Here is a 24,074-nt window from a genome sequence, read left to right as displayed (position 1 = left end):
GTGGCCACAAAGACCCCAACGATGCTCGTATTGCTCGACGCTGAAAAAGCGTTTGACAGAGTGAAGTGGCCCTACTTGTTTACGCTACTGACCCAGTTAGGGTTTCCCAAACAGTTTATGACCCTATTAAGAGCCATGTACAGCAATGTCCGAGCACAGGTGAAGATAGCAGGAGCCCCGCTCCATCCTTTCCAGCTTTCTAACGGAACCAGACAGGGGTGTCCTCTCTCCCCACTCCTTTTCGCCCTATCGTTAGAGCCTCTACTGCACGCCCTGAGGAAGCACCCAAGGATACAGGGTATCAAAGTGGGGGGCAGAGATTTCCTAGCATCAGCCTATGCGGATGATGTCCTCCTGGCGCTCACCGACCCGGTAAACTCAATGGGGGCCCTAAGGGAAGTCTTAAATGAATTTGGGACCTTTTCCGGATACAGGGTAAACATGACGAAGTCCAGTGTTCTCCCATTGGGAGTACCGACAATGGCAATGAATCAAATGCAGGACGCACATAAGATGAGAATAGAACACCAAACACTCAAGTACCTGGGTATCCGCCTAACAACAAAACCAGAAAACCTATTTGAGCAGAACTACGCCCCAATGATAAAACAACTGATTGGGGAGATGGAGGCGTGGGTGGACAGACCTATTTCCTGGATAGGGAGAATACACGCTGTTAAAATGAATATCTTGCCAAGAATTCTGTTCCTGTTTCAGGCGCTGCCATCCGCGTCTCCAGATCCTCCCTACAGCCTCTACAAAGGGCTATGGAAACCTTTGTTTGGCAAAACAAAAGACACAGAATTTCTAGATTTATCCTGTACCGTTCAAAGACGAGAGGGGGTTTGGGCCTGCCGAACATCTACTATTATTATGTAGCTACTCAAGTAGCACAAATAGCGATGTGGCACTCTCCCCCCGGCGAAAGAAAATGGGCAGACATAGAATCCTTAATGACAGGAGCTGACCTTCCGCAGCTACTAATGTGGGTCCCCAGGGAACATAGGCCACCTATTAGGATCACATGCCCGACCATATTAACCCCTTAAGGACCAAACGTCTGGAATAAAAGGGAATCATGACATGCCACACGTCATGTGTCGTTAAGGGGTTAAACTCTCTGAAGATATGGGACACCTTCAAATTAAAATTCCATTTAGCTTCCGACCCGTCCCCCCTCACCCCATACTTGCGCAACAAGGCCTTCACCCCCGGAATGGCAGCTAGAGACTTCAGAAACCTAGAGAGGATAGGCCTACAACGCATCTGCCATTTATATGAGGGGACAGAAATTATCCCATTTGACACATTGAGACAGCTAGGCCACCTAACCCCCGCCGATTTCTTCAGATATCTCCAAATCAAAGATTTCGCAAAAACACCAACCATACAAATAGCGGCCCAACAAAAAAAGACCTTCTACGAGCGCATTTGCCTGCAAGAAACCATACCCAAAGGCATGATCACGCTCCTGTACGCCCACCTCTGTTCCGAAGCCAGGGACTGGGGTAAATTAACTTACACGGATCAATGGGAACGAGACCTGGGCGAAACCCTGGAAGGGGTAGAATGGCAAGAGATATGGGAGGCTAACCACTCCTCATCGGTGTGTGTTACCCTCCAGGAACAATCCATTAAAAACAATGCTGCGCTGGTACACCACACCGGTTAAGCTGAATCAAATGCAAAAAAACCCAACAGACACGTGCTGGAGGGGATGCGGCCAGAGGGGAACGTACATCCACATGTGGTGGGAATGCCCGCTGATAGGCCCATTCTGGAAGCAGATACAAGACCTAGTCACCCAGATTTTCTCTAGAGCTCCAGACCTTGACTTCCTATTAAGCAGAACCATAGACGGCTGGTCGAGACACGAGCAGAAGTTGATCCACAGAATCGCCCTGGCAGCTAGGAGAACGGTAGCCTCCGGTTGGCTCAAACCAACCATCCCGCCCAGGGCCGGGGTGATAAGGCGGATCAAGGAAGTCCACTTGGTCCACTTATAGGACGATCTCCCAGGGTTATCAAGACACTCACCACACGAAACCACTAAGAAACAACACCCGCACAGCCCCCACAGAGGGAGCGAATCACTGGGAACAGCACACAAGGCAAACAAACGAACAGGGGAACCACCGATAGTTAGAACTGTTCGCTCAGCTGACTTTACAGGCACGGACGACCAATAGCACCATGTTGTTTGTTACCAAAACAGTTTTTCTTTGCATATGTATACAATCTGTGATTTGTAACATACCAGGTTTGTAACCCTGGATGACCGTATATTCAGCACCCATGTCGTATACAAATAAAGAATTAAAAAAAAAAAAAAAAAGCACTATAGTGCCAGGAAAACAAACTTGTTTTCCTGGCACTATAGGGTCATTAGGTCCCCCCACCCCCAGGGCAGGGCTGAAAACCCTTCAGCCCTTTACCTTCCTCCAGAGCCAGGCTCCCTCTGTGTTGGGGAACTCTCCACCCCCTGTGCGCGCATTTATACAGCCCATAGGAAAGCATTGCTTAATGCTTTCCTATGGACGTCCAGCGTCATCTCACTGTGATTTTCACAGTGAGAATCGCGGAAGCGCCTCTAGCGGCTGTCAGTGAGACAGCCACTAGAGGCTGGATTAACCCTCAGTGAAACATGGCAGTTTCTCTGAAACTGCTATGGTTTAGCTGCAGGGTTAAAACTAGAGGGACCTGGCACCCAGACCACTTCATTGAGCTGAAGTGGTCTGGGTGCCTATAGTGGTCCTTTAATATGTCAAGGTAGTTGGACTGAAACATTGGTTATATGCAATCTCCTTATAAATTCACTTTTTAATTTACTTTGAAGCCCTACGAGCGTGAGGAAGTCAGGTGACTTTTTTTATACTGTACTTTTCAAAATAAACCTATGTTTCTATGAAAACTGAAGTTTAGGGGTTTTTTTTAGGCCCACATAAACAAACTTTATTTGGCCCGTGTTACTCTGAGTTTCACATGCTTGGTTTACACTGAACTTCAGGATCCTGGGAAATGAGGGAGTGAAAGAGACACGGTCCATAAAGTGGGCACTTGATAGATATGCTACATAAAGCTTTTTGATTACTATAAAATTCGCCCATCTGCTTTTCTTCATGAACATTAATGTATGCGAGCACTAGTGTTTTATATCTTCAGACATCCCAACATGCAAAAATGCTTTTCGGGGAGGTGGTTTCACCAGCTACTGTGCCATACACCTAGATACACACACTGACACATACAGCCAGATACACACTGACACACAGATACATACATTGACAAAAAACTCAGATACACACACATTGACACATACATTGACACTTACTGTCACATACATATACTGACATACACAATCTGACACACACATCACACTTTATATATTTGCAGCCACCTTCCTGTTAGCTTACCTTTGTGTCCAGGACGGTGGCTTGGTTGGGGTTCTGGTCCTGGCTGCGGATGATAGGCGTGAGCATGCCTCTCCTCTGCCTCCATGATCCCTGTACAGCCCCTGCCTCTTCCCCCCAGGCAGCTCTGTCACTTCCTCCCAGTTGGCTGTTATTACAAAGCCCGGTTGGCACTTAAAGAGTTACCAGGCCCCTGTTTAATTTTTATTTATTTTTGTTGGGGGAGTGAGGGGGGTGCAAATCATATACAATTTTCTGGAAATAACAAACACAATCTGACATACTTTGTTTAGCTACAATATAAAATATGATACATTTTTTATATGAGGCCATTATGCAACATATAAGACATTACACAGTAAGGATTTTGGAGCTAGGGGTGTATTCAATCTTTGCATGTAGAGCAAAGAAAAAAAAAAAGAAGAAACTAAAGAATTCAGAAGTATAGTTTCCATTTTGTTTTATTACAAAATATATTTATTGCAATCACTTTTAAGGCGCATGTGCCAGATAAAAGTTTTCAAGCAAAAAAATATACATATATTTTCTCAGATGTAAAAAATGTACTGTATATATACACAAGCAGTGAATATGGTTAAATTGTTGCATGAAATGTTGCAAATATTTTCATTTATAGCACTAATTTTTTTGAATTTTTTTGCAGTGCTTATAATGGCATATGACAGTAACATGCTTACATCTACGGAATACTATTTTAAGAGAACGTAGAGTGAGGAACAAGATCAGCTTCAGGTTTACATTGTGCATGTGAAGTCACACTGCTCACACTGAAGAAGCACCCTACTAAATCTAGTGTGCTTCTGTGTAACTTATGGGCAGTGCAGAGTGTATAAAAACTTATGGATTATAAAAAGTCTTGAAAGATAGGCCAATGACATATTTACAAACACTTAAAGGAACACTAACAAACATGAATTCCCAACACTATAGTGCTGAATTGGTTGTTTAGGCTTTCTAATAAGAACAACAAAACAAGTTAAGGCTTTTTACACAGCAGTAAGAATGCTTATTTGGTTGATAAACTCCACTTTATACAGTATATAAACTATGCATTCTAAATGGAGTTGTTAGGGACAGGAAGCACAGCCTCCTTTCTGTATTGTAAAAATGTGATTTGAATTACCTTTTCTCCACTGCCACGTTGGTCCTGCCTTGCCTAGCTCCACCTCTATGGCTGACATCATCACTCTTGATGATCTCAGCCAATCCAACGATTTTCCATTACAGCAAAACGCCATGCATCTCCTCATAGAAATGCATTGAATCAATGCATCTGTATGGGGAACGTTCAGTGTCTAGAAAGGAAAGCCAGTTTGGCTAGAACAACGTGTAAACAAAATTTCTTATTCCTGAATACCAAGGCATAAGGTGCTTTTTTAAAGGCTTATTCCTAAAACAGTTGATTGTGGTAAATTGACTGATGAACTGCATAATTTAGGCAGAAAGAGACAAGCAGAAAAAAACTCTTCATTACTCTCTATAACAGTCGAGCGTCAGTAACTGATAAACAAAGTTTTATGGTTTGCGGCTGGTATTGAGCAACAGTTTAGATGCAATCCAAATTTCACACACCATTTTACTGCCGGTAAAAGAAAAAGTCTTAAATTCAGGTCTAACTTGTGATGTAGTTGTTACCATCACAATGGTGAGCTTGGTATGCACACAAGTCAACAGAAAAAAAAATGGCTCCTTCACAGACTTTTCCATTACACGACAGACTGAAAAGTAACGGACAGTCAAGTGCAATGATAATGCTAATAGAGGACAAGTATATAATTAACATATGTCTTACATGGACATTGCAGTGTGTTTCAGGTGTTCTGCATATGTGAATCGGTTATCTTGTCAATTTTGCTGTTTTACTTCACTTAAAGTGCTTCTTTGTCCTTTAGTTTGTCTAATTGATGAATGAAGCATCATTAATCTTGCTTGTGCACACCATTAGGTCAGACTAGAGATCTGTGGTGTTCTTTCTGCTCATGCACTAACAGTTAGAAGTATTTTTCAGGTATTGCTTACAGTGGCACTGTCACCCCTACACCCCGAAACATAAAGATAGATTTTGACTGTGTTGGAATTTCACTGAATATTTTCAATGCCTCACACTTCTAGACAACTGGGCGGAGCTACCACTGTCTAGACGTGTCAATCCCCACTGCCATCACCGGTCCACATGTTGAAGAGGACCCGGCGGAGAAACTCACTGGACCCCCAACGTCAATATCACTGTTGGGGGTATTTGCAAATTATGCAAGGTTCCCAGATGGTGACAATGCCGCTCTCATTGTTGGAAATGCATTCTCAACTTTTAGAGTTCAATGATACCATTAAAATCCTGATAACCCGTCTTCAGAAGGAGTAAACACCTAAACCTGAGACACAAGTCATAATGTCTTTCATTAACTAACCGATAATGGTAAGAGCTTGTTCTTGCAACTGTAATTCGTTCAACGCCATTAATGGCTCATCAGCACATATTAAAGTAATATAGATATAAATATCATATAGAACAGCTGAATTTGAAGAAACTACAAATACCCAAATTCATATATTATTAAATATTTAAAGCTCATGAAGCTTTTAACGGCAAATAAAATTCATTTTCTGAAGTAGCAATACCTGGGGCCAGCTCTTTATGCACACAAGATCATACACATGGTATGTCTTTGCTAACAGTCACTATATATCAGTAAACCACTGTTGATTGTACCTTGTTTGAAGAAAATTCCCTGGATTTCCTCCTTCTGCAGATAGCAAGAAATGGATTTCTTAACCAATCCTGTTCCTGTTTTTCAGAGGGAGTGTTGCTCTCATTGCATTAAAAACGTATTTTGCACTCGGCTTTTTATCAGGTGCTGTACAGCACTTACCTGACCTCTGTACAAATAGCTTAATTTATAAACTATTGCAAGTAACTTCATTCAAAGCCATTAGAGGTCTATACATTACTATATAATCATACCACCTACATGGTTTAATTGCCTCACCTATTTTTAGTTGCATATATATATATATAACGTAAACAAATCCTGCAGTGCTTCACAATTATAGAATGGAGATATTTGGCATAGAGAATATTAACAGAGACAAGAGTTGAAGAAGGCCTTGATCAAACGAGCTTAAAAGGATTTAAACACATACACAACTAACCTAAAAAACTTAAAAAGCGTGAGGATGTCCATTGCAGTTCTACAAAGTCAAACTCCATGAAAGGCCAGGAAGCGACTCTAGAAATAGCCACTAGAGGTAGGCTTAAAGGACCACTATAGTGCCAGGAAAACATACTCGTTTTCCTGGCACTATAGTGCCCTGAGGGTGCCCCCACCCTCAGGGTCCCCCTCCTGCCCGGTTCTGGAAAGGGGAAAAGGGGTAAAACTTACCTTTTTCCAGCGCTGGGCGGGGAGATCTCTGCCTCCGATCCTCCTTCGTTCCGCCCCGTCGGCTGAATGCGCACGCGCGGCAAGAGCTGCGCGCGCATTCAGCCAGTCGCATAGGAAAGCATTTACAATACTTTCCTATGGACGCTTGCGTGCTCTCACTGTGATTTTCAAAGTGAGAATCACGCAAAAGCCTCTAGCGGCTGTCAATGAGACAGCCACTAGAGGATTTGGGGGAAGGCTTAACCCATTAATAAACATAGCAGTTTCTCTGAAACTGCTATGTTTATGAAAAAATGGGTTAACCCTAGCTGGACCTGGCACCCAGACCACTTCATTAAGCTGAAGTGGTCTGGGTGCCTAGAGTGGTCCTTTAACCCTGGAATGTAAACACTGGTAATAGGGAGGAGTCGGGCAACTATAGGCCAGTAAGCCTAACTTCAGTAGTGGGGAAAGTGATGGAAACCATGTTAAAGGATAGGATTGCTGAACATCTAAAAACACATGGATTTCAAGATCAGAGACAACATGGGTTTACTTCAGGGAGATCATGCCAAACTAATCTTATTGATTTTTTTGATTGGGTAACTAAAATTATAGATCAGGGTGGTGCAGTAGACATTGCTTACCTCGATTTCAGTAAGGCTTTTGACACTGTTGCACATAGAAGGCTTATCAACAAACTACAATCTTTGAGTTTGGATTCCAATATTGTTGAATGGGTAAGGCAGTGGCTGAGTGACAGGCAACAGAGGGTTGTAGTCAATGGAGTATATTCGAAGCTTGGGCTTGTCACCAGTGGGGTACCTCAGGGATCTGTACTTGGACCCATTCTCTTTAATATTTTTATTAGTGATATTGCAGAAGGTCTTGATGGTAAGGTGTGTCTTTTTGCGGATGATACTAAGATATGTAACAGGGTTGATGTTCCAGGAGGGATAAGCCAAATGGAAAATGATTTAGGTAGACTAGAAAAATGGTCAGAGTTGTGGCAACTGACATTTAATGTGGAGAAGTGCAAGATAATGCATCTTGGACGTAAAAACCCAAGGGCAGAGTACAGAATATTTGATAGAGTCCTAACCTCAACATCTGAGGAAAGGGATTTAGGGGTGATTATTTCTGATGACTTAAAGGTAGGCAGACAATGTAATAGAGCAGCAGGAAATGCTAGCAGAATGCTTGGTTGTATAGGGAGAGGTATTAGCAGTAGAAAGAGGGAAGTGCTCATGCCATTGTACAGAACACTGGTGAGACCTCACTTGGAGTACTGTACACAGTACTGGAGACCCTATCTTCAGAAGGATATTGATACCTTAGAGAGAGTTCAAAGAAGGGCTACTAAACTGGTTCATGGATTGCAGGATAAAACTTACCAGGAAAGGTTAAAGGATCTTAACATGTATAGCATGGAGGAAAGACGAGACAGGGGGGATATGATAGAAACATTTAAATACATAAAGGGAATCAACACAGTAAAGGAGGAGACTATATTTAAAAGAAGAAAAACTACCACAACAAGAGGACATAGTCTTAAATTAGAGGGACAAAGGTTTAAAAATAATATCAGGAAGTATTACTTTACTGAGAGGGTAGTGGATGCATGGAATAGCCTTCCAGCTGAAGTGGTAGAGGTTAACACAGTAAAGGAGTTTAAGCATGCGTGGGATAGGCATAAGGCTATCCTAACTATAAGATAAGGCCAGGGACTAATGAAAGTATTTAGAAAACTGGGCAGACTAGATGGGCCGAATGGTTCTTATCTGCCGTCACATTCTATGTTTCTATGTTTCACTGAAGTTTCTCTGCAACTGCAATGTTTACATTCCAGGGCTAAAATGACATGGACACTGCACCCAGACCACTTCAATGAGATGAAGTGGTCTGGGTGCATATAGTGTTGATTTAAGGTGCCTAGAATGTCCTTTACATAGACATGTATTGATTATCAATGTGTAAACTTCAGTTTCCTAGCAGTCCTGCTGCATACTGTGCCATTGCCAATTTGCATGTAATATGTATGCTGTGTGCATAGTGTGTAAAGCTTTTAGAATGCACAGGCAAATCTAGAGTCATAAGGAAGATGTTTGATGTCAACAAGCCATTGAGTAACAAAGACACCTATGCATCTCTGTCAGGCTGAAAGATCTGTAAGTGACTCCAAACTGAAAAACAGAGATTAGCAGTGTGTGTTTAATTTACTAAGACAAGGATAGGCAACCTTGATGGAGGTAGTTTTCCCAGCAGCCTAATTTAAAGCACACACATAGTACACAGTTATGTTGATTCATGAGGAGATGCAAACTGGAGCCTGTTTGATTGTAGTAGGAGCTAGCGAGCAACCAACTTTACATACACGCCATCTTTTGGTCGTAGAGTAGATAGGGTGCTTATCTGGAGAGGAATCTGAAGAAAAGAGAGAGTGGAAAAAAATGATGAAACATAAATGCTGTATTTTCCTAAAACTTAAGGTTATTATAGAGTTAAAAAAAATTGCATGAAATGCAACCACTTCAATGTATCCATCTACGCAAGAAATTTTTATACTTTTTTAAGGTGGTAGATGTAATATCAGAATATAGCTATTTATTTACAATAGAAAAATGAAGGGCATTGTTATTAAAGTTTGGCAAATTCAAAACTCCTAAGCCTATTGTTGATTTCCTAGAAAGATTCATACTTGATAATATGGAAACTACACTTCCACCTTGTCAATATCACTGAGGCTAGGGATTGTTTTTTGGAAACTCCTTCAAAAAGATTTTTAAGTATGCCAACGCCAAAAAGGTTAAGAGTGAAAGTGTTGGTCCATTGGAAATTGAGATGGGTGAGTTAATCAAGGAGGATCATGACAAGACAGAAATTCAAAATCATTTTTAAATTCAGCATATAGAGAAGAATCAATGGCTGCAGACTTGAAAATTCCGGTTACAAAATTTACAACAAACAGTCCGCTGTTTAACACATGATAAAGTGCTTCAGAAATGAAATAAAGTTAATGTCAACAATGCTCTGGGGCCAGATAGTATTCACCCATGTGTGCTTAGGGAGCTTAGTGTAGAAATATGATACCACTGTTTTTAATTTTTCAGAATTCGTTTCTTTCAGTAACTGTACCAGGGGATTGCAGAAGAGCAGATGATGTGTCTATATTTAAAAAGGGTTCAAAAGCTCAACACAAAAACTACAAACAAGTGAGCTTAACATCTGTGGTTGGGAAATTATTTGAATGGCTGTTAAGAGATAATATTCAATAATTTATTTTGAACAAAAATATAATTAGCAGGAATCAACATGGTTTTATGAAACACAGGTCATACCAGAATAACCTTATTTCATTATATGAGGAAGTTAGAAGAAATATAGATCAGGATGTTCCAGTAGATGTGATCTACTTGGATTTTGCTAAAGCATTTGATACAGTTCCACACAAAAGGTTACTAGTAAAACTGAAATCAGTTAGTTGAAATGTAAATTTGTGTTCTTGGATAAAACACTGGGTTATTGATAGCGTGCAGAAAGTAATTGTAAATGGGAAATGTTCAAATTGGACAAAAGTGGTAAATGGAGTGCCTCGGGTTCTGTGCTAGATCAACCTTTCTTTAATCTCTTATTAAATGATCCTGAAGTGGACTTGAAAGTCATTTGTTGTGTTTGCAGATAACACAAAACTAGGTAAGAAAAAACTATTTGAACATGATATAACTTCAAAGGGAGGGATTTGGATAAATTAGGGGACTGGGGAGGCAACAGGCAGATGAGATTCAATACAGATAACTTCAAAGTCATGTATTTTTGAATAAGAAACTCACAAGCAACTTATACATTAAACGGGGTAGAGTTAGGAATAACATTAAATGAAAAGCACTTGGGAACAATTATAGATCACAAACTGGGCAACAGTATGCAATGCTGGTCTGCACAAGCTAGCATGGTGGTTTTGTGTATAAAAATAGGTATTGATTCACCTAATTCAAATATAATTTTGCCTCTTTATAAATCAATGGTAAGACCCCACCTTGAATAAGCAGTGCAATTTTGGGCACAAGTTTTAATGAAGGATAATGCAGCACTCGAAAAAGTACAGAGGCAAGCTACAAAACTAGTAAAGCGGATAGGTAAACATTGGTTATGAGGAGAGGCTAGAGAAACTGCTTCCCAGAAAAGTTTTTAAACACAAGGCTGGAAAGATGAAGGGTGCTTGTGGATTCCAGTGACAGACAGTTTAGTTCTTTTAACATTTCATACATTGATATGTATGTAAACAGGTTGTTGATCCAAGGAGAAATCTGATTGTCATTATTTTTTTTTTTTTTAAATTCTTTATTTTTGTCGTGCATGTATCTCCATCATTTACTCAAAGCTACACCAGCTTCTGAGTGCAAATTACAATATTCAACAGAACAACAGGTGGACACAGCACATTTTTGGTTTATAACAAAGAAAGGAAGGAACAATAAAGGAATACGACTCAGTCCGTCAATGTTGAGTTGGATAGCATGTAGCTTTCCATGCATGGCCAGGACCAAAGTCCTTTATGTCAGGTATAGGCTTTCTCACCTCCAATGTTAAACTTTTACTTAAGACTTAAGAAGAGGCTACTAGACCCTAGGAAAGGCTCGGAACCTCGTCAGGGTAGATTGTGATACTATACAGTCAGAGTTTCCGCCTATACAATATACATGTAACTCGTCATCATGCGCCTATCAGTTGCCATTGTCCAAGGTGACCGCTGCTGACAGTGAGGTGGTATATAGTGCGACCGGCGCGGCAGTCATGCCGAGTTACCAGTCTCCATCAATGCCCAACTAACGTATAGATTACATTGCTCGTCCAACCGCGTCTCCGGATCTGATACAGGTGTAACATTAACTCCACCTCCCATGGAGAGTCCAAGGGGAGGGGTGCAAGAAACAAGAAAGATAAGAAACTCAACACAAAGAAAAAGACGAGACTAAGAAAGGTGGAAAGATATAGTGATGTGAGAGAGAGAAATTAGAAGTAGAGCAGCTGTCTAAAAGATAGAGAGCAAGTTAGATGTAGGGAGAGGGAGGGGGAGGGAGACAAAGAGAAGAAAAGGAAGGAAAAAGGAAGAGGGGGGCTTCCTGCGCGAGATCCCGCCTACTGACACTAGAGAAGATGCCGTCAAGCTCAACCCGAGCCCATTGGACTACTGTCCCATGGCTCCCAAATCTTTTGAAACGAACCTACTGTTCCTCGTACTCTTGCAGTCAAGTCGTCCATGATTCTACACTCTCTAATTCTAGACGTCACTCCGTAAAAATCGGGGCCTTCCGGGGAAAGCCACGCGGTCGCTATAGCCCGGCGTGCGCTCAGGGTTATCTTGTGCGCCAATGTTTGTTCCCTCCTGGTCCAGCCCTCCAGAGACCTATTCAGCAAGTACACCCAAGGGTCCATACGCATGGGTCTGTTGAACGTCTGCCTCAGGAGGTCCTCTACCGACCTCCAGAAGTCGGTGAGTTTTGGACATTCCCACCACATATGGATATAGGTGCCCCGGTAACCGCAACCCCGCCAGCAGTCATCATTGACCAACTTGCGCATGCGATACAGTTGAACAGGCGTGGTATACCACCGCAGCATGGTCTTCCACGCCTGTTCTTGGAGTGTGACACAAATCGAGACGGTGGCATTCGCCTCCCAGATCTCCCTCCACTCCAAACCCTCCAATACCTCGCCCAGATCCGTTTCCCATCGCTCAGTATAATTTAGGTTACCCCATTCATCGGTTTCCGTGCTTAAGTGTGCGTACAGAAGCGTAATCATACCCTTGGGGGTGGTCCCAGTGGAGCAAAGCTTTTCATAAAAGGTCAATGGGCCCAAAGCAGCCTTCTTAATGCGGGGTTTGTTAGCAAAGTCGCGGATCTGGACGTAGCGGAAAAAATCTGCAGGAGTGAGATGGGCACTCTGTTGTAGCTCAGTAAATTGGACCACCGCACCGTTACGGTAAAGCTGATGTAGACGCTGGAGCCCCGTTCGGTCAATGTTACGGAAATCTCTGGGTGCCATGCCAGGGGGAAAATCCCCATTCCTGAGGATCGGGGTCATCGGGGAGGGAGACGTCGCCAATCGATATTTGAGATGACATGCGTCCCAAATTCGGATAGAATTGAGGATGGACGGACACGTACTCCGTATAATGGGTCTATGCTCTTTGGGGATCCACATTGCGAACTCGGGAGCATCGACCCCTGCCATCATGGATTCCACGTCCGCCCATCTTCTCTCCCCTGGCGGGGAGTGCCACATGGCTATCTGCGTAAGCTGTGCCGCAAGATAATAGAAGTATAGATTAGGTAGGCCCAAACCCCCTCTATCCTTTCTTCTATACAGAACTTGGCGGGAGATTCTATGCCTCTTATTCTGCCAGATAAAGTCCCCAATCGATCGTTGCAAAGGGACCAGTTGGGTTTTAGTGATACGGATGGGAAGAGCCTGAAATAAGAACAGTATACGTGGCAGAATGTTCATCTTGACAGAATGGATGCGGCCTATCCACGAGATGGGTCTATCTGTCCACTTTTCAAGGTCCCCCATTAGGGTTCTCATCATCGGGGCGTAGTTAGCGATGTATAGGCGATCAGGGTCGGCGGTCAGGTGGATTCCGAGGTACTTAACGGAATACGCCTCTATCTTGAGTTGATACGTGTCCTTGATCCGCGTGATCTCCGCGTCCGTAAGGCAGACCGGCAGTGCACTAGATTTCTGGATATTCGCTTTATAGCCCGATAGCTCGCCGTACTCCGCCATGACCCTCTGCAGTGCCAACATGGAATCAATAGGGTTCGTAACAGTCAGGAGGACGTCGTCTGCGTAGGCTGACACTTTGTATTCATCGGCTCCCGCCTTGACACCTGTAATATCCGGGTTTCGTCGGATGGCCTGTAGTAGCGGTTCCAAGGCAAGCACAAATAGGAGGGGGGAGAGGGGGCAACCCTGCCTAGTTCCATTATACAGCCGAAACGGAGTCTTAGGTGCGCCCGTTATTTGGATCTGCGCTCGCACATCCTGATACATCGCTCTCGTCACCGTGACATATTCGTCTGGAAAGCCCATAGTCTTCAGTACCGGGAAGAGGAATTGCCAACGCACCCTATCAAAGGCTTTTTCGGCGTCAATAGATACCGTCAGGGTGGGAGTGCCGGTGGTCTTCTGTTTCCATATCAAGTCGATATTCCTCCTGGTATTTTCGAACAGCTGCCTTCCTTGAATAAACCCGACCTGATCAGCGTGTATTAGAGTGGTCAACAGGGGGTTCAACCTGTCCGCTTGGATCTTTGCTAGGATCTTCAGATCATGATTAATTAAAGATATGGGCCTATAATTTTCTGGGAGGAGCGAATCCTTTCCCGGTTTGGGCAACAGGACAATGGTGGCCAAAGACATATCAGGATCCAACCGTCCCCCCTGACGTAGATGTGTGAAGAGTCGGGTCAATTGAGGTACAAGTTCGTCCCGAAAGGTTTTATAATAAGTGCCATCGAAGCCGTCCGGTCCAGGCGCCTTATTCCCTTTCAGGTGCGATATAGCTTTGTCGACCTCATCTTCCGTAATCTCAGCAGCCAGCGCTCCTGCAGCATCATCGCCCAATTTGGGTAACCCCAAGCCATCCAGATATTGGAGGATCCGATCCTCCTCTCTCCCTCCAGGACGAGCACCGCCGGGCGAGTGATTGTATAAAATCTTATAGAAGTCCTCAAAGACCTTCGCTATCTCTGTGGGTGTTAGTTTCGTCGTGCCATCTGGATGCCTAATAGCCGTAATATGGGCCCTATCCTGTCTAGGTCGAAGAGTCCTGGCGAGAAGTGTGTCCATTTTGTTGGCGCTTTCATAATAAGTTCGCTTGGACCATACCATGGACCTAGCCGCGTCGTCTAGTAATAGCGTACGAATGTCTCTCCGGACTGCTTCCAACTGCCTATATACTCTCTCTTCCGGCGCTGTCTGGTGTTTCTGTTCTAGGGATCTCAATTGTCTCAGGAGCTTATCCAGTGTCTGAAATTTCAATTTCTTTTTCCTGGTGGCCAGTTTAATTAAGGTCCCCCTTATGACAGCCTTGTGAGCTGCCCACAGCGTGCTTGCGTGAATATCTGGGGTGGCGTTCAATTCGAAATACTCCACAATCCCCTTACGGATTTGTTCCCGTATCTCTTCATCTCGCAGCAAGGACGCGTTCAGCCTCCACGTCCATGGTGAGGCCACGCATAGGTTGCCCAGAGTGATAGACACATCCGCGTGATCGGACCACGAGATGTTACCGATTGTGGAGTCCGCGATCCTGGACATGCCCGATGCATTTGCAAGGAACAGGTCGATACGTGAATACGTGCCATGGGGGGCCGAATAGAAGGAGTACGCCTTATCTCCTGGGTGGTGAGCCCGCCACACGTCTACCAGTCCTAAATCGGCTATGAAGTCCCTGAGCAACCTGTCCTGACCGCCCCTGCCCTGAGACCTAGGGACGCCAGTGCGCGAGCTCCTGTCCGCAGCCGGGCACGGGGCGGCATTAAAGTCTCCACCCATGTACACTAGGCCATGAGGGAGGGCCAGGAATTTGTCCCGAAGCGTGGACCAGAAGGCAGGCTCCGGTTGATTTGGTGCATATATGTTTATCAGGTGGATTACATGGGAGTATAAGGAACCCGAGACGATGACGAAACGACCCTCTGGGTCTGCATCAAGTGAGCTAACATTTAGCGGGCAGCTGCGCCGGACGAGGATCGCCACCCCACTGCGCTTGCGATGGGACCTGGCTTCATATGACCCTGCGAAGGTGTGGTCTCTCAACCGAAATTGAGCCTGTTTGGGCAAGTGCGTCTCCTGCACAAAAACTATATCGGACTTCAACCTATTCAACTCTTTGAACATCATTCGGCGCTTGCGAGGCGCATTAAGACCTTTTACGTTCAGGGAGTGTACCCTAACCGTCATCTCGAGGAATCGTAGCGCCGGCTACATGCACCCTGTCTGTCATCCCTATGGTCCCCGTCAAGTCATCAAACGCATCCCTCCGCCGAGCCCCTATCAGACCCCCTCCCGGAAAAAAGATGAGAGAAAGAGGGGAAGGAGCAGAGAGAAGAAGAGAAGAGAGAGAGAAGGCAGCGTCCAGACTCAGTCTGACACCAAGGAACTCTGGTCTTACCAAACGCCAGAGTGTTATGGGAACGTGTTCCCACCTTCCAGCCACGGTCAACGTAGGGAGGAACAATGGGATATTGAGCCCCTAACCATAGGCGCCCTCTCATAGCTATACCCGCTTCAGTAAGAAGCCGTCCCCCTGTTCAGCGTCCTTAAAGGGTCCCCTGTCCCAGCGGTGACCTTGACCAATTGGCATGTGAGAATCGAGCCTCCCCTCTGGGACGGCCAAGCCCTCGGTATTAAAGGTTTCAGGCGTCGGGAAGAGACGGCCTGCATAGGTCTATGAGTTATCGTGGTATTCCCCGTCACCCCACCCCCCTCCCCGCCCCCCAACCCCTTTGTACAAAAGAGACATCAGATAGAAGCGGCATATCCCTGAGTGACAAACATATTAACTGAAGTCAGGATATACAAACTACAATTCGCAATTTACAGTGTACAATGTACATTAGGAACTATGCATGGCGTCCCGTGTCGCGGGGCGCGAGGGCCCAGACGGGAGTGTCGCACTCAGCGGCAGCGACACCACAGGGAAAATTAAAGTCACACCATGGCAGTGCCTCCCCCCACACCCCCACCCCCCCGCCCCTCAACAGCACGGGAGGGAATCTTAGGGAAGGGGGGGGGAGGAGAAGGGGGAGGAGAGGGGCAGGGAGGGGGGGGAGGAGAGGGGCAGGGAGGGGGGGGAGGAGAGGGGCAGGGAGGGGGGGGAAGGAGAGGGGCAGGGAGGGGGGGAAGGAGAGGGGCAGGGAGGGGGGGAAGGAGAGGGGCAGGGAAGGGGGGAGAGGGGAAGGCAGGGGGGGACACATAGCACAACTCCGCCGCTCCCCGCACCCCCACAAGGGGGGAGGACATTAGGGCACAGACATCAAATTGCAGCATGTACGCGTCGGGGAACCGGAGGTCCGCTCCCCGCCCGCCCCCCCGGAAAAAAAAAAAAAAAGGGAGGGAAGGAGGGGTGCAAACCCCCAGCCCCACAACTCCCGCCCGCCGCCCCCGTACAACCACCGGCTAAGAGCATTAGCCAAGTCCACATAGAGGCCGCTGCCAGCAGAGTCCCATTTCGCCATCAATAGGTAGCTCCCGAGAGGTGGGGCATGCGCCCGGCAGTGGCACCAGCTTCGGTGCAAAGCATAGATAGGAACCACATATAGCAAACGAAAAAAAAAGAAAAAACAGTCCCCATTTGAAAGCTCCAGCCACCACACCACATAACCACAGCCAAAATGGTCAGGAAGTCCAGGATATTAAGAGGAAATCATAGAACGTTGTCCACTCGATTTCTTTAAACAAAACATGCAAATATGCCCTCGTTTAATGTATTTATTTATTCTTTTTTTTTTACATTTTTCCCTTTAATGGCGTGTGGTGGGGGCAGGGAGGGAAACACGTAAAAAACCGGACCGACCCAGTTCCCGATCCCCAGATCCCAAAAAAGGCCCACCTGCCCAAGGAAAAAACGAGCCCCCAGACCCCGAACATTGAGAAAAAAAAAAAAAAAAAAAAAAAAAAAAACCCTCCGGACCTCAGTGGGGGGATGGCCAGGAATAACGTGGCTCACACATGAGCGAAAACAGCATTAAAAACCCGAGCCCACCCAACACAATGGCGGGACCCCCCCTGCAAAAAGGAGAAAAAAGACCCCAGAGTGAAGGCCGTGGAATACGATACCCACGAGTTGTCGTCATCGGCGGCTTCGCGAGTCCACTTCACGCCAGTCTCCCGGCAGTTGTGGAAGCTCACCCGGATACATCGCCACCGTCGGCAGGTCAGGAGGCGGCTGGATTCCGAGACCCAGGAAGAAGCGCTTCGGATCTCCGCCAGGTACGAGAACATGCGCTCTCCCCTCCCGAAACACCATCAATTTGAAGGGGAATCCCCAGGCATATTTAAGGCCTGCTCCCCGCAGCGCTCCAGTAATCGGCCGCCAGTCCCTCCGCCGCTGCAGAGTCGAAGGGGCCAGATCCTGGTAAAGGGAGATCACGGTCCCCTCATGCTGGATCGGTCCCTCTCGGCTCCTCTTCATTAGGGCCTCCTTAGTGCGGAAATGAATAAAACAGAGAACCACATCCCTGGGGGTATTCGTTTCGGCCCGCTGTGCACGCAGTGCCCGATGCACTCTCTCCAAGCGCCATTGCTCCTCCGGGATGGTCGGAAGGAGAGGCTGCAATATAGAGAGCACCAGCCCCTGTAGATCTTCATCGGGTTCCTCGGGCAGTCCCCTCAAGCGGAGGTTGTTCCTCCGGGACCGATTGGCCAGGTCTTCTATGGCCAAATCCATGTCCACGATATGGGCCGTCATTTTGTTGACTCTGTCCACCGCCTCGTTATGGGCCTGTGTGGTAGTTTCCATGCGGTCTTCGAGCTGAGCTGTGCGCTCACCCAGGGCTCCAATATCTGCCTGCAGGACGGCAGTCGATTTAGCAATTTCGCTGGCGAGAAACGCCTTTACCTCAGCCAGTTTAGTCAGTACTGCCTCCTGATCTGTGGCGGAGGCCCCTTTGGCAGCGCTAGGGGACGCGTGCGGGGATCCACCGTCGCCATCTTGGCTCCCGGCCTTGCCATGCCGTTGTGCCGTTAGCAGGTCCAGAACGGAGCCTCCGGACTCCGTTATCTTCCTGGGCTGTTTCTTGGAGATCTTCCTCTCCATAGTAAGGGGCACAGGGGATATAAATGCACTAGAAAAGGCTGCTTAAATAGGCTTTGAGGGCGCCCTCAGGACGGAGCTCTAGTGAGACACGTCTAGTCTCATCGACGGTCAGACCACGCCCCCCTGATTGTCATTATTGAGACAAAAAATATTTTTTCCCCTTTTTGTGGTGTAATTGGAAACTGCTACAATTGTTTTTTTTGGGGGGGAGAGGACAGGGGATTGCCTACTTTTAGATCGACAACATAAAATAATGGGCTTCACATTTGGACTTAATGGACTTTTTTCAACCTAGACAATTATGTAAAATGGTGCAACAAAAAACAGGGTATTGAGACAATAATGATTAACACTGTACTGGCTCAGAACAAGCATATATTTGCGGATTCATGTTTTACACTTTTTCTTTAATAAAACAGTAAATAGCACAGCACCGTGCTCTAGTTCCCATGGAATTGAGTTTTACCACTATGATTTTCAAACAAAAAAAGTTTGAGCATTACAATCTTAGGGCGGTCTTGTCTATAAACATACTTTTATATTGCAGTTTTACCTGAGTTAGAGGACACGTATCAAAACGAAACTTCTGAAGCACACGGAATAGTGTAATCTTAGTTTCTAGGATAGCGAGTCTCATCCCAATGCAGCTCCTAGGCCCTGCTCCAAATGGCAAATATACGAATGGATTGCGCTTCTGTTTTTCTTCCACTGTGAACCTGCCATCAGATAATTTCTCAGTCAAAGTATTCAAAGCTGGGTTCTGCACAATTGTTTGACAATAAGATTTATCAAATCATTTTACATTATACATTGCATTCAGCTATGATCCATTCAATCTAATGTTTATTATATGAATTATATTTTGAATTGTGGCCATTATTTCCAGCATACCATTATTATGGTAAGTCAAAACAGAGTGTAAGAGAACACTGAAAAGACAAATATCAATTAGCTGAATGACCTCTGCTTTTATAAATTGTCTATTTTATTAGCGCAAGTGAATGTTTCAAATTGATTATTTTATTAAATACCTACAGTGTCTATGAGGCTTATGGAATGAAGGGGTGAGAGTAAGGTGCTTAAATTAATTGTATCATTTACCTCTCAGGCTGGAATTTCTCTGGCTCTGACCAAAATTTGGGGTCATTATGCAGACATCCAATAGGGACTTCCAAAACAGTTCCTGCAGGGATCTTATAACCCATCACTGTGCAGTCACGAGAAGCTTCCCGGGCAAACCTGGTCATCAAACAAGAATTTATGCTTAATGAGTAAATACATAGAAACATAGAAACATAGAATGTGACGGCAGATAAGAACCATTCGGCCCATCTAGTCTGCCCAGTTTTCTAAATACTTTCATTAGTCCCTGGCCTTATCTTATAGTTAGGATAGCCTTATGCCTATCCCACGCATGCTTAAACTCCTTTACTGTGTTAACCTCTACCACTTCAGCTGGAAGGCTATTCCATGCATCCACTACCCTCTCAGTAAAGTAATACTTCCTGATATTATTTTTAAACCTTTGTCCCTCTAATTTAAGACTATGTCCTCTTGTTGTGGTAGTTTTTCTTCTTTTAAATATAGTCTCCTCCTTTACTGTGTTGATTCCCTTTATGTATTTAAATGTTTCTATCATATCCCCCCTGTCTCGTCTTTCCTCCATGCTATACATGTTAAGATCCTTTAACCTTTCCTGGTAAGTTTTATCCTGCAATCCATGAACCAGTTTAGTAGCCCTTCTTTGAACTCTCTCTAAGGTATCAATATCCTTCTGAAGATAGGGTCTCCAGTACTGTGTACAGTACTCCAAGTGAGGTCTCACCAGTGTTCTGTACAATGGCATGAGCACTTCCCTCTTTCTACTGCTAATACCTCTCCCTATACAACCAAGCATTCTGCTAGCATTTCCTGCTGCTCTATTACATTGTCTGCCTACCTTTAAGTCATCAGAAATAATCACCCCTAAATCCCTTTCCTCAGATATTGAGGTTAGGACTCTATCAAATATTCTGTACTCTGTCCTTGGGTTTTTACGTCCAAGATGCATTATCTTGCACTTATCCACATTAAATGTCAGTTGCCACAACTCTGACCATTTTTCTAGTCTACCTAAATCATTTTCCATTTGGCTTATCCCTCCTGGAACATCAACCCTGTTACATATCTTAGTATCATCCGCAAAAAGACACACCTTACCATCAAGACCTTCTGCAATATCACTAATAAAAATATTAAAGAGAATGGGTCCAAGTACAGATCCCTGAGGTACCCCACTGGTGACAAGCCCAAGCTTCGAATATACTCCATTGACTACAACCCTCTGTTGCCTGTCACTCAGCCACTGCCTTACCCATTCAACAATATTGGAATCCAAACTCAAAGATTGTAGTTTGTTGATAAGCCTTCTATGTGCAACAGTGTCAAAAGCCTTACTGAAATCGAGGTAAGCCATGTCTACTGCACCACCCTGATCTATAATTTTAGTTACCCAATCAAAAAAATCAATAAGATTAGTTTGGCATGATCTCCCTGAAGTAAACCCATGTTGTCTCTGATCTTGAAATCCATGTGTTTTTAGATGTTCAACAATCCTATCCTTTAACATGGTTTCCATCACTTTCCCCACTACTGAAGTTAGGCTTACTGGCCTATAGTTGCCCGACTCCTCCCTATTACCTTTCTTGTGAATGGGCACAACATTCGCTAACTTCCAATCTTCTGGGACTACTCCTGTTATCAATGATTGGTTAAATAAATCTGTTAATGGTTTTGCTAGTACACCACTAAGCTCTTTTAATAGCTTTGGGTGTATTCCATCAGGTCCCATTGACTTATTTGTCTTTACTTTTGACAGTTGAAATAGAACCTCTTCCTCTGTAAACTCACGTGTAATAAATGACTCATTTATCCTTTTTCTTAACTGAGGTCCCTTTCCTTCATTTTCATCTGTAAATACCGAACAAAAATATTCATTGAGGCAGTCAGCTAGACCTTTATCCTCATCTACATACCTTCCTTCTTTTGTTTTTAATCTAACTAATCCTTGTTTTACTTTTCTTTTCTCATTTATGTATCTAAAAAAGGTTTTGTCCCCCTTTTTTACTGACTGTGCTATTTTCTCTTCTGTGTGTGATTTGGAAGCTCTTATAGGTACGATGATATAGATTTTAACATATTGTCAACCAAGCTGTTGCAGCGGTATGAATTTCTACATTTAATTTTCTTTTTTCAGACCTCACTAACATAACTCACAAACTAAGGGAATAAGTAAAGATAAGATTAAAAATACTGGTAAGTGATAGTTCCCTGTTAAAATACTATACATATATTAATGGAATAACAAGACACATTCCTTGGATTTATATCACTGTTACCTGAATGCAGGAGGATACATGCGTAATGTCTCAGAGATCACCATATCAAGGTAAGGCAATTCATTAACGGTATTATAATCTGCCAAAACCTGCAGAAAAAAAAAACAAGAATTAGCATTTTATTATTTCCCTACACAATTTCCAGGGTTCAGCAGCTAATCCGAGAAGCCACTGTGCCTGAATATAGCTATAAAGGACTCATTCACAAAGAACATTGCTGCAGGGGCACTGTGAAATGCGTTGGTGATTCTTGTCTGAGAATATCTCACCTGATTGTGTTTTGAGTGCTAACAAAACCTTTGGTGCTTTATGATACTAAGATAGCTTTTGATGTAGGACTATATAATTAACACCAGTGACTAGAGGGATGCGGCATTCAAGTCACACACAGTTTCATGTGATCACCAAAATGTATGGATCATGTGGTCATCCAACTTTACAGATAGCTTCCTTTCATACTAGTAGAGCAAGAAATACAAACTGTCTCCTAGTAACTTCACTATAACAGCATGGAGGCCAAAATCCAGTTAAATTGTTACTCCAAGCATTATACCCACTTCAGCCCAGTGTAGTGGTCATGATGCAATTAGAATCCTAGTGCTATTCCACGCTAATAGTGCTAACCGCTTTGCAATGGTTTGCCTTCTTACTTGGGTCCAGATGGACGCAGAGCATCCCCTAAATCATGTGACACGCGTTCCGTCTTCTGCTGAGCTGCAGAAGTCAAATGCCGAATCTGCTGGTCATTCATTGGCTGAGACTCGAAAGCGTTAGCTTAGTGTTACATTATTACACTTGCTGGAAAATACTATACTACATGTATAATTTTTCTTTATGTGTTTTTAAGAGTTATAACGCACTTTTGGAGTAAGAATGTGTCATTAACCCCTTAAGGACGCAGCTTCAGAAGCTGGACATACCCTTAAGGACTCAAGCTATTTTTGCATTTTCTGCTGTTTGTGTTCAACTGCAATTTGCATCGCTCTCATTTATTGAACCAACACATATTATATATCGTTTTTTTAAAGGACAAGATGGGCTTTACTTTGATGTGACTTCTACATATATAAAATCTAATTTATTATTAAAAAACATAAAAAAATGAAAAAAAATGAAAAAAAATAGATATATTTTTCACAGTTTTGGCAATAATAGTGTGTGTATAATATGTCCAGTTTAGGAAAAGTAATTAAAAATAAATTCATTTAGGTGTCTTGTTTTTCAAAGTGCATAATATGTAAAGGATTTCAGCTTATTTTAAAAGTTACAGGTCACAAAATACAAGGAGTAATATAAAATTTAAATGTGAAAATCTTTTAGAAGTTGGTATGTTTGACTTGTAAGTTTGACAGCTGTCACAGAAAACAAAATTGCTACACGAAAGTATATATTTATATAAAGAAGACATCACAGGCTATTTATTTAAGGGTATTTTGACACTTTTTACATAGCCATTTTCCCACCAATCTCTGCTACATATTGCAGTAAAATTGTGTTTTTTCTGTTTTTAGAAATACACACATATAACAAGGTTTTTTAAATGTGTATTTTGTAAAGCTGCTGTGTGCTATTCCTGGTCAAAATCCCATTTTGTGTTCAGCAACATCTGCTGAGTACAACAATACCCCCCTTGTATGCCTTTGCCACTATTTTGGGAAGCTATAATGAAATATAAGAGGCCAGACTATTTCAGTTTCTACAGTTAGAAAATTCAAAGATGGATTTAATGGACCTATGTCTTATTTTGGGGCATTATAGTAGTTTGGTTGTTCAAATGACGGCAAAAAGGCCTACCATTTGTGAAAGTAGACACTCCAGGGTATCTCATATGGCATATATTGTGCCTTAACATGTCGCCATTTTTTCGCCATTATATGTCAAAGTTTGTGGTAAAAAAATATTTTTCGCATTTTTTCCTTAAGCATTACATTTGTGCTGGGCATTTTGTATATTTGATATGTTCCACTATGATAAAACACCCCTAATTATGCTCAGCTAAGTCTTCTGAGTAAAACAATACCCCCAATGTATGCCTTTGACACTATTTGGTGACGTTACAGTGCCATAAAGGAGACCTGAC

The 24,074-nt window shown here is 43.8% G+C and overlaps 1 protein-coding gene across 3 annotated transcripts in view; it reads right to left on the bottom strand.

Annotated features, from left to right (window-relative positions):
* Window positions 1–8,606: 8,606 nt before the first annotated feature.
* TBXAS1 (thromboxane A synthase 1) overlaps window positions 8,607–24,074 on the bottom strand; it is a 148,997-nt gene continuing 133,529 nt past the window's right edge. For all 3 annotated transcript variants that reach the window (XM_063447624.1, XM_063447625.1, XM_063447626.1), the window contains exons 11-14: window positions 21,995–22,083; window positions 19,719–19,856; window positions 19,171–19,333; window positions 8,607–9,214 (exon numbers count right to left, since the gene is read on the bottom strand). In XM_063447624.1, coding sequence (XP_063303694.1) covers window positions 9,140–9,214; window positions 19,171–19,333; window positions 19,719–19,856; window positions 21,995–22,083 — 465 coding nt within the window. In that variant the 3' untranslated portion in view covers window positions 8,607–9,139. The remainder of the gene's footprint in view (window positions 9,215–19,170; window positions 19,334–19,718; window positions 19,857–21,994; window positions 22,084–24,074) is intronic.

Source organism: Pelobates fuscus, chromosome 3 (assembly GCF_036172605.1).
Source record: "Pelobates fuscus isolate aPelFus1 chromosome 3, aPelFus1.pri, whole genome shotgun sequence".
Classification (NCBI taxonomy): Eukaryota; Metazoa; Chordata; class Amphibia; order Anura; family Pelobatidae; genus Pelobates; species Pelobates fuscus.
The sequence above is the reverse complement of the archived record's forward strand: the minus strand, read 5'-3'. Positions and strand labels throughout refer to the sequence as shown.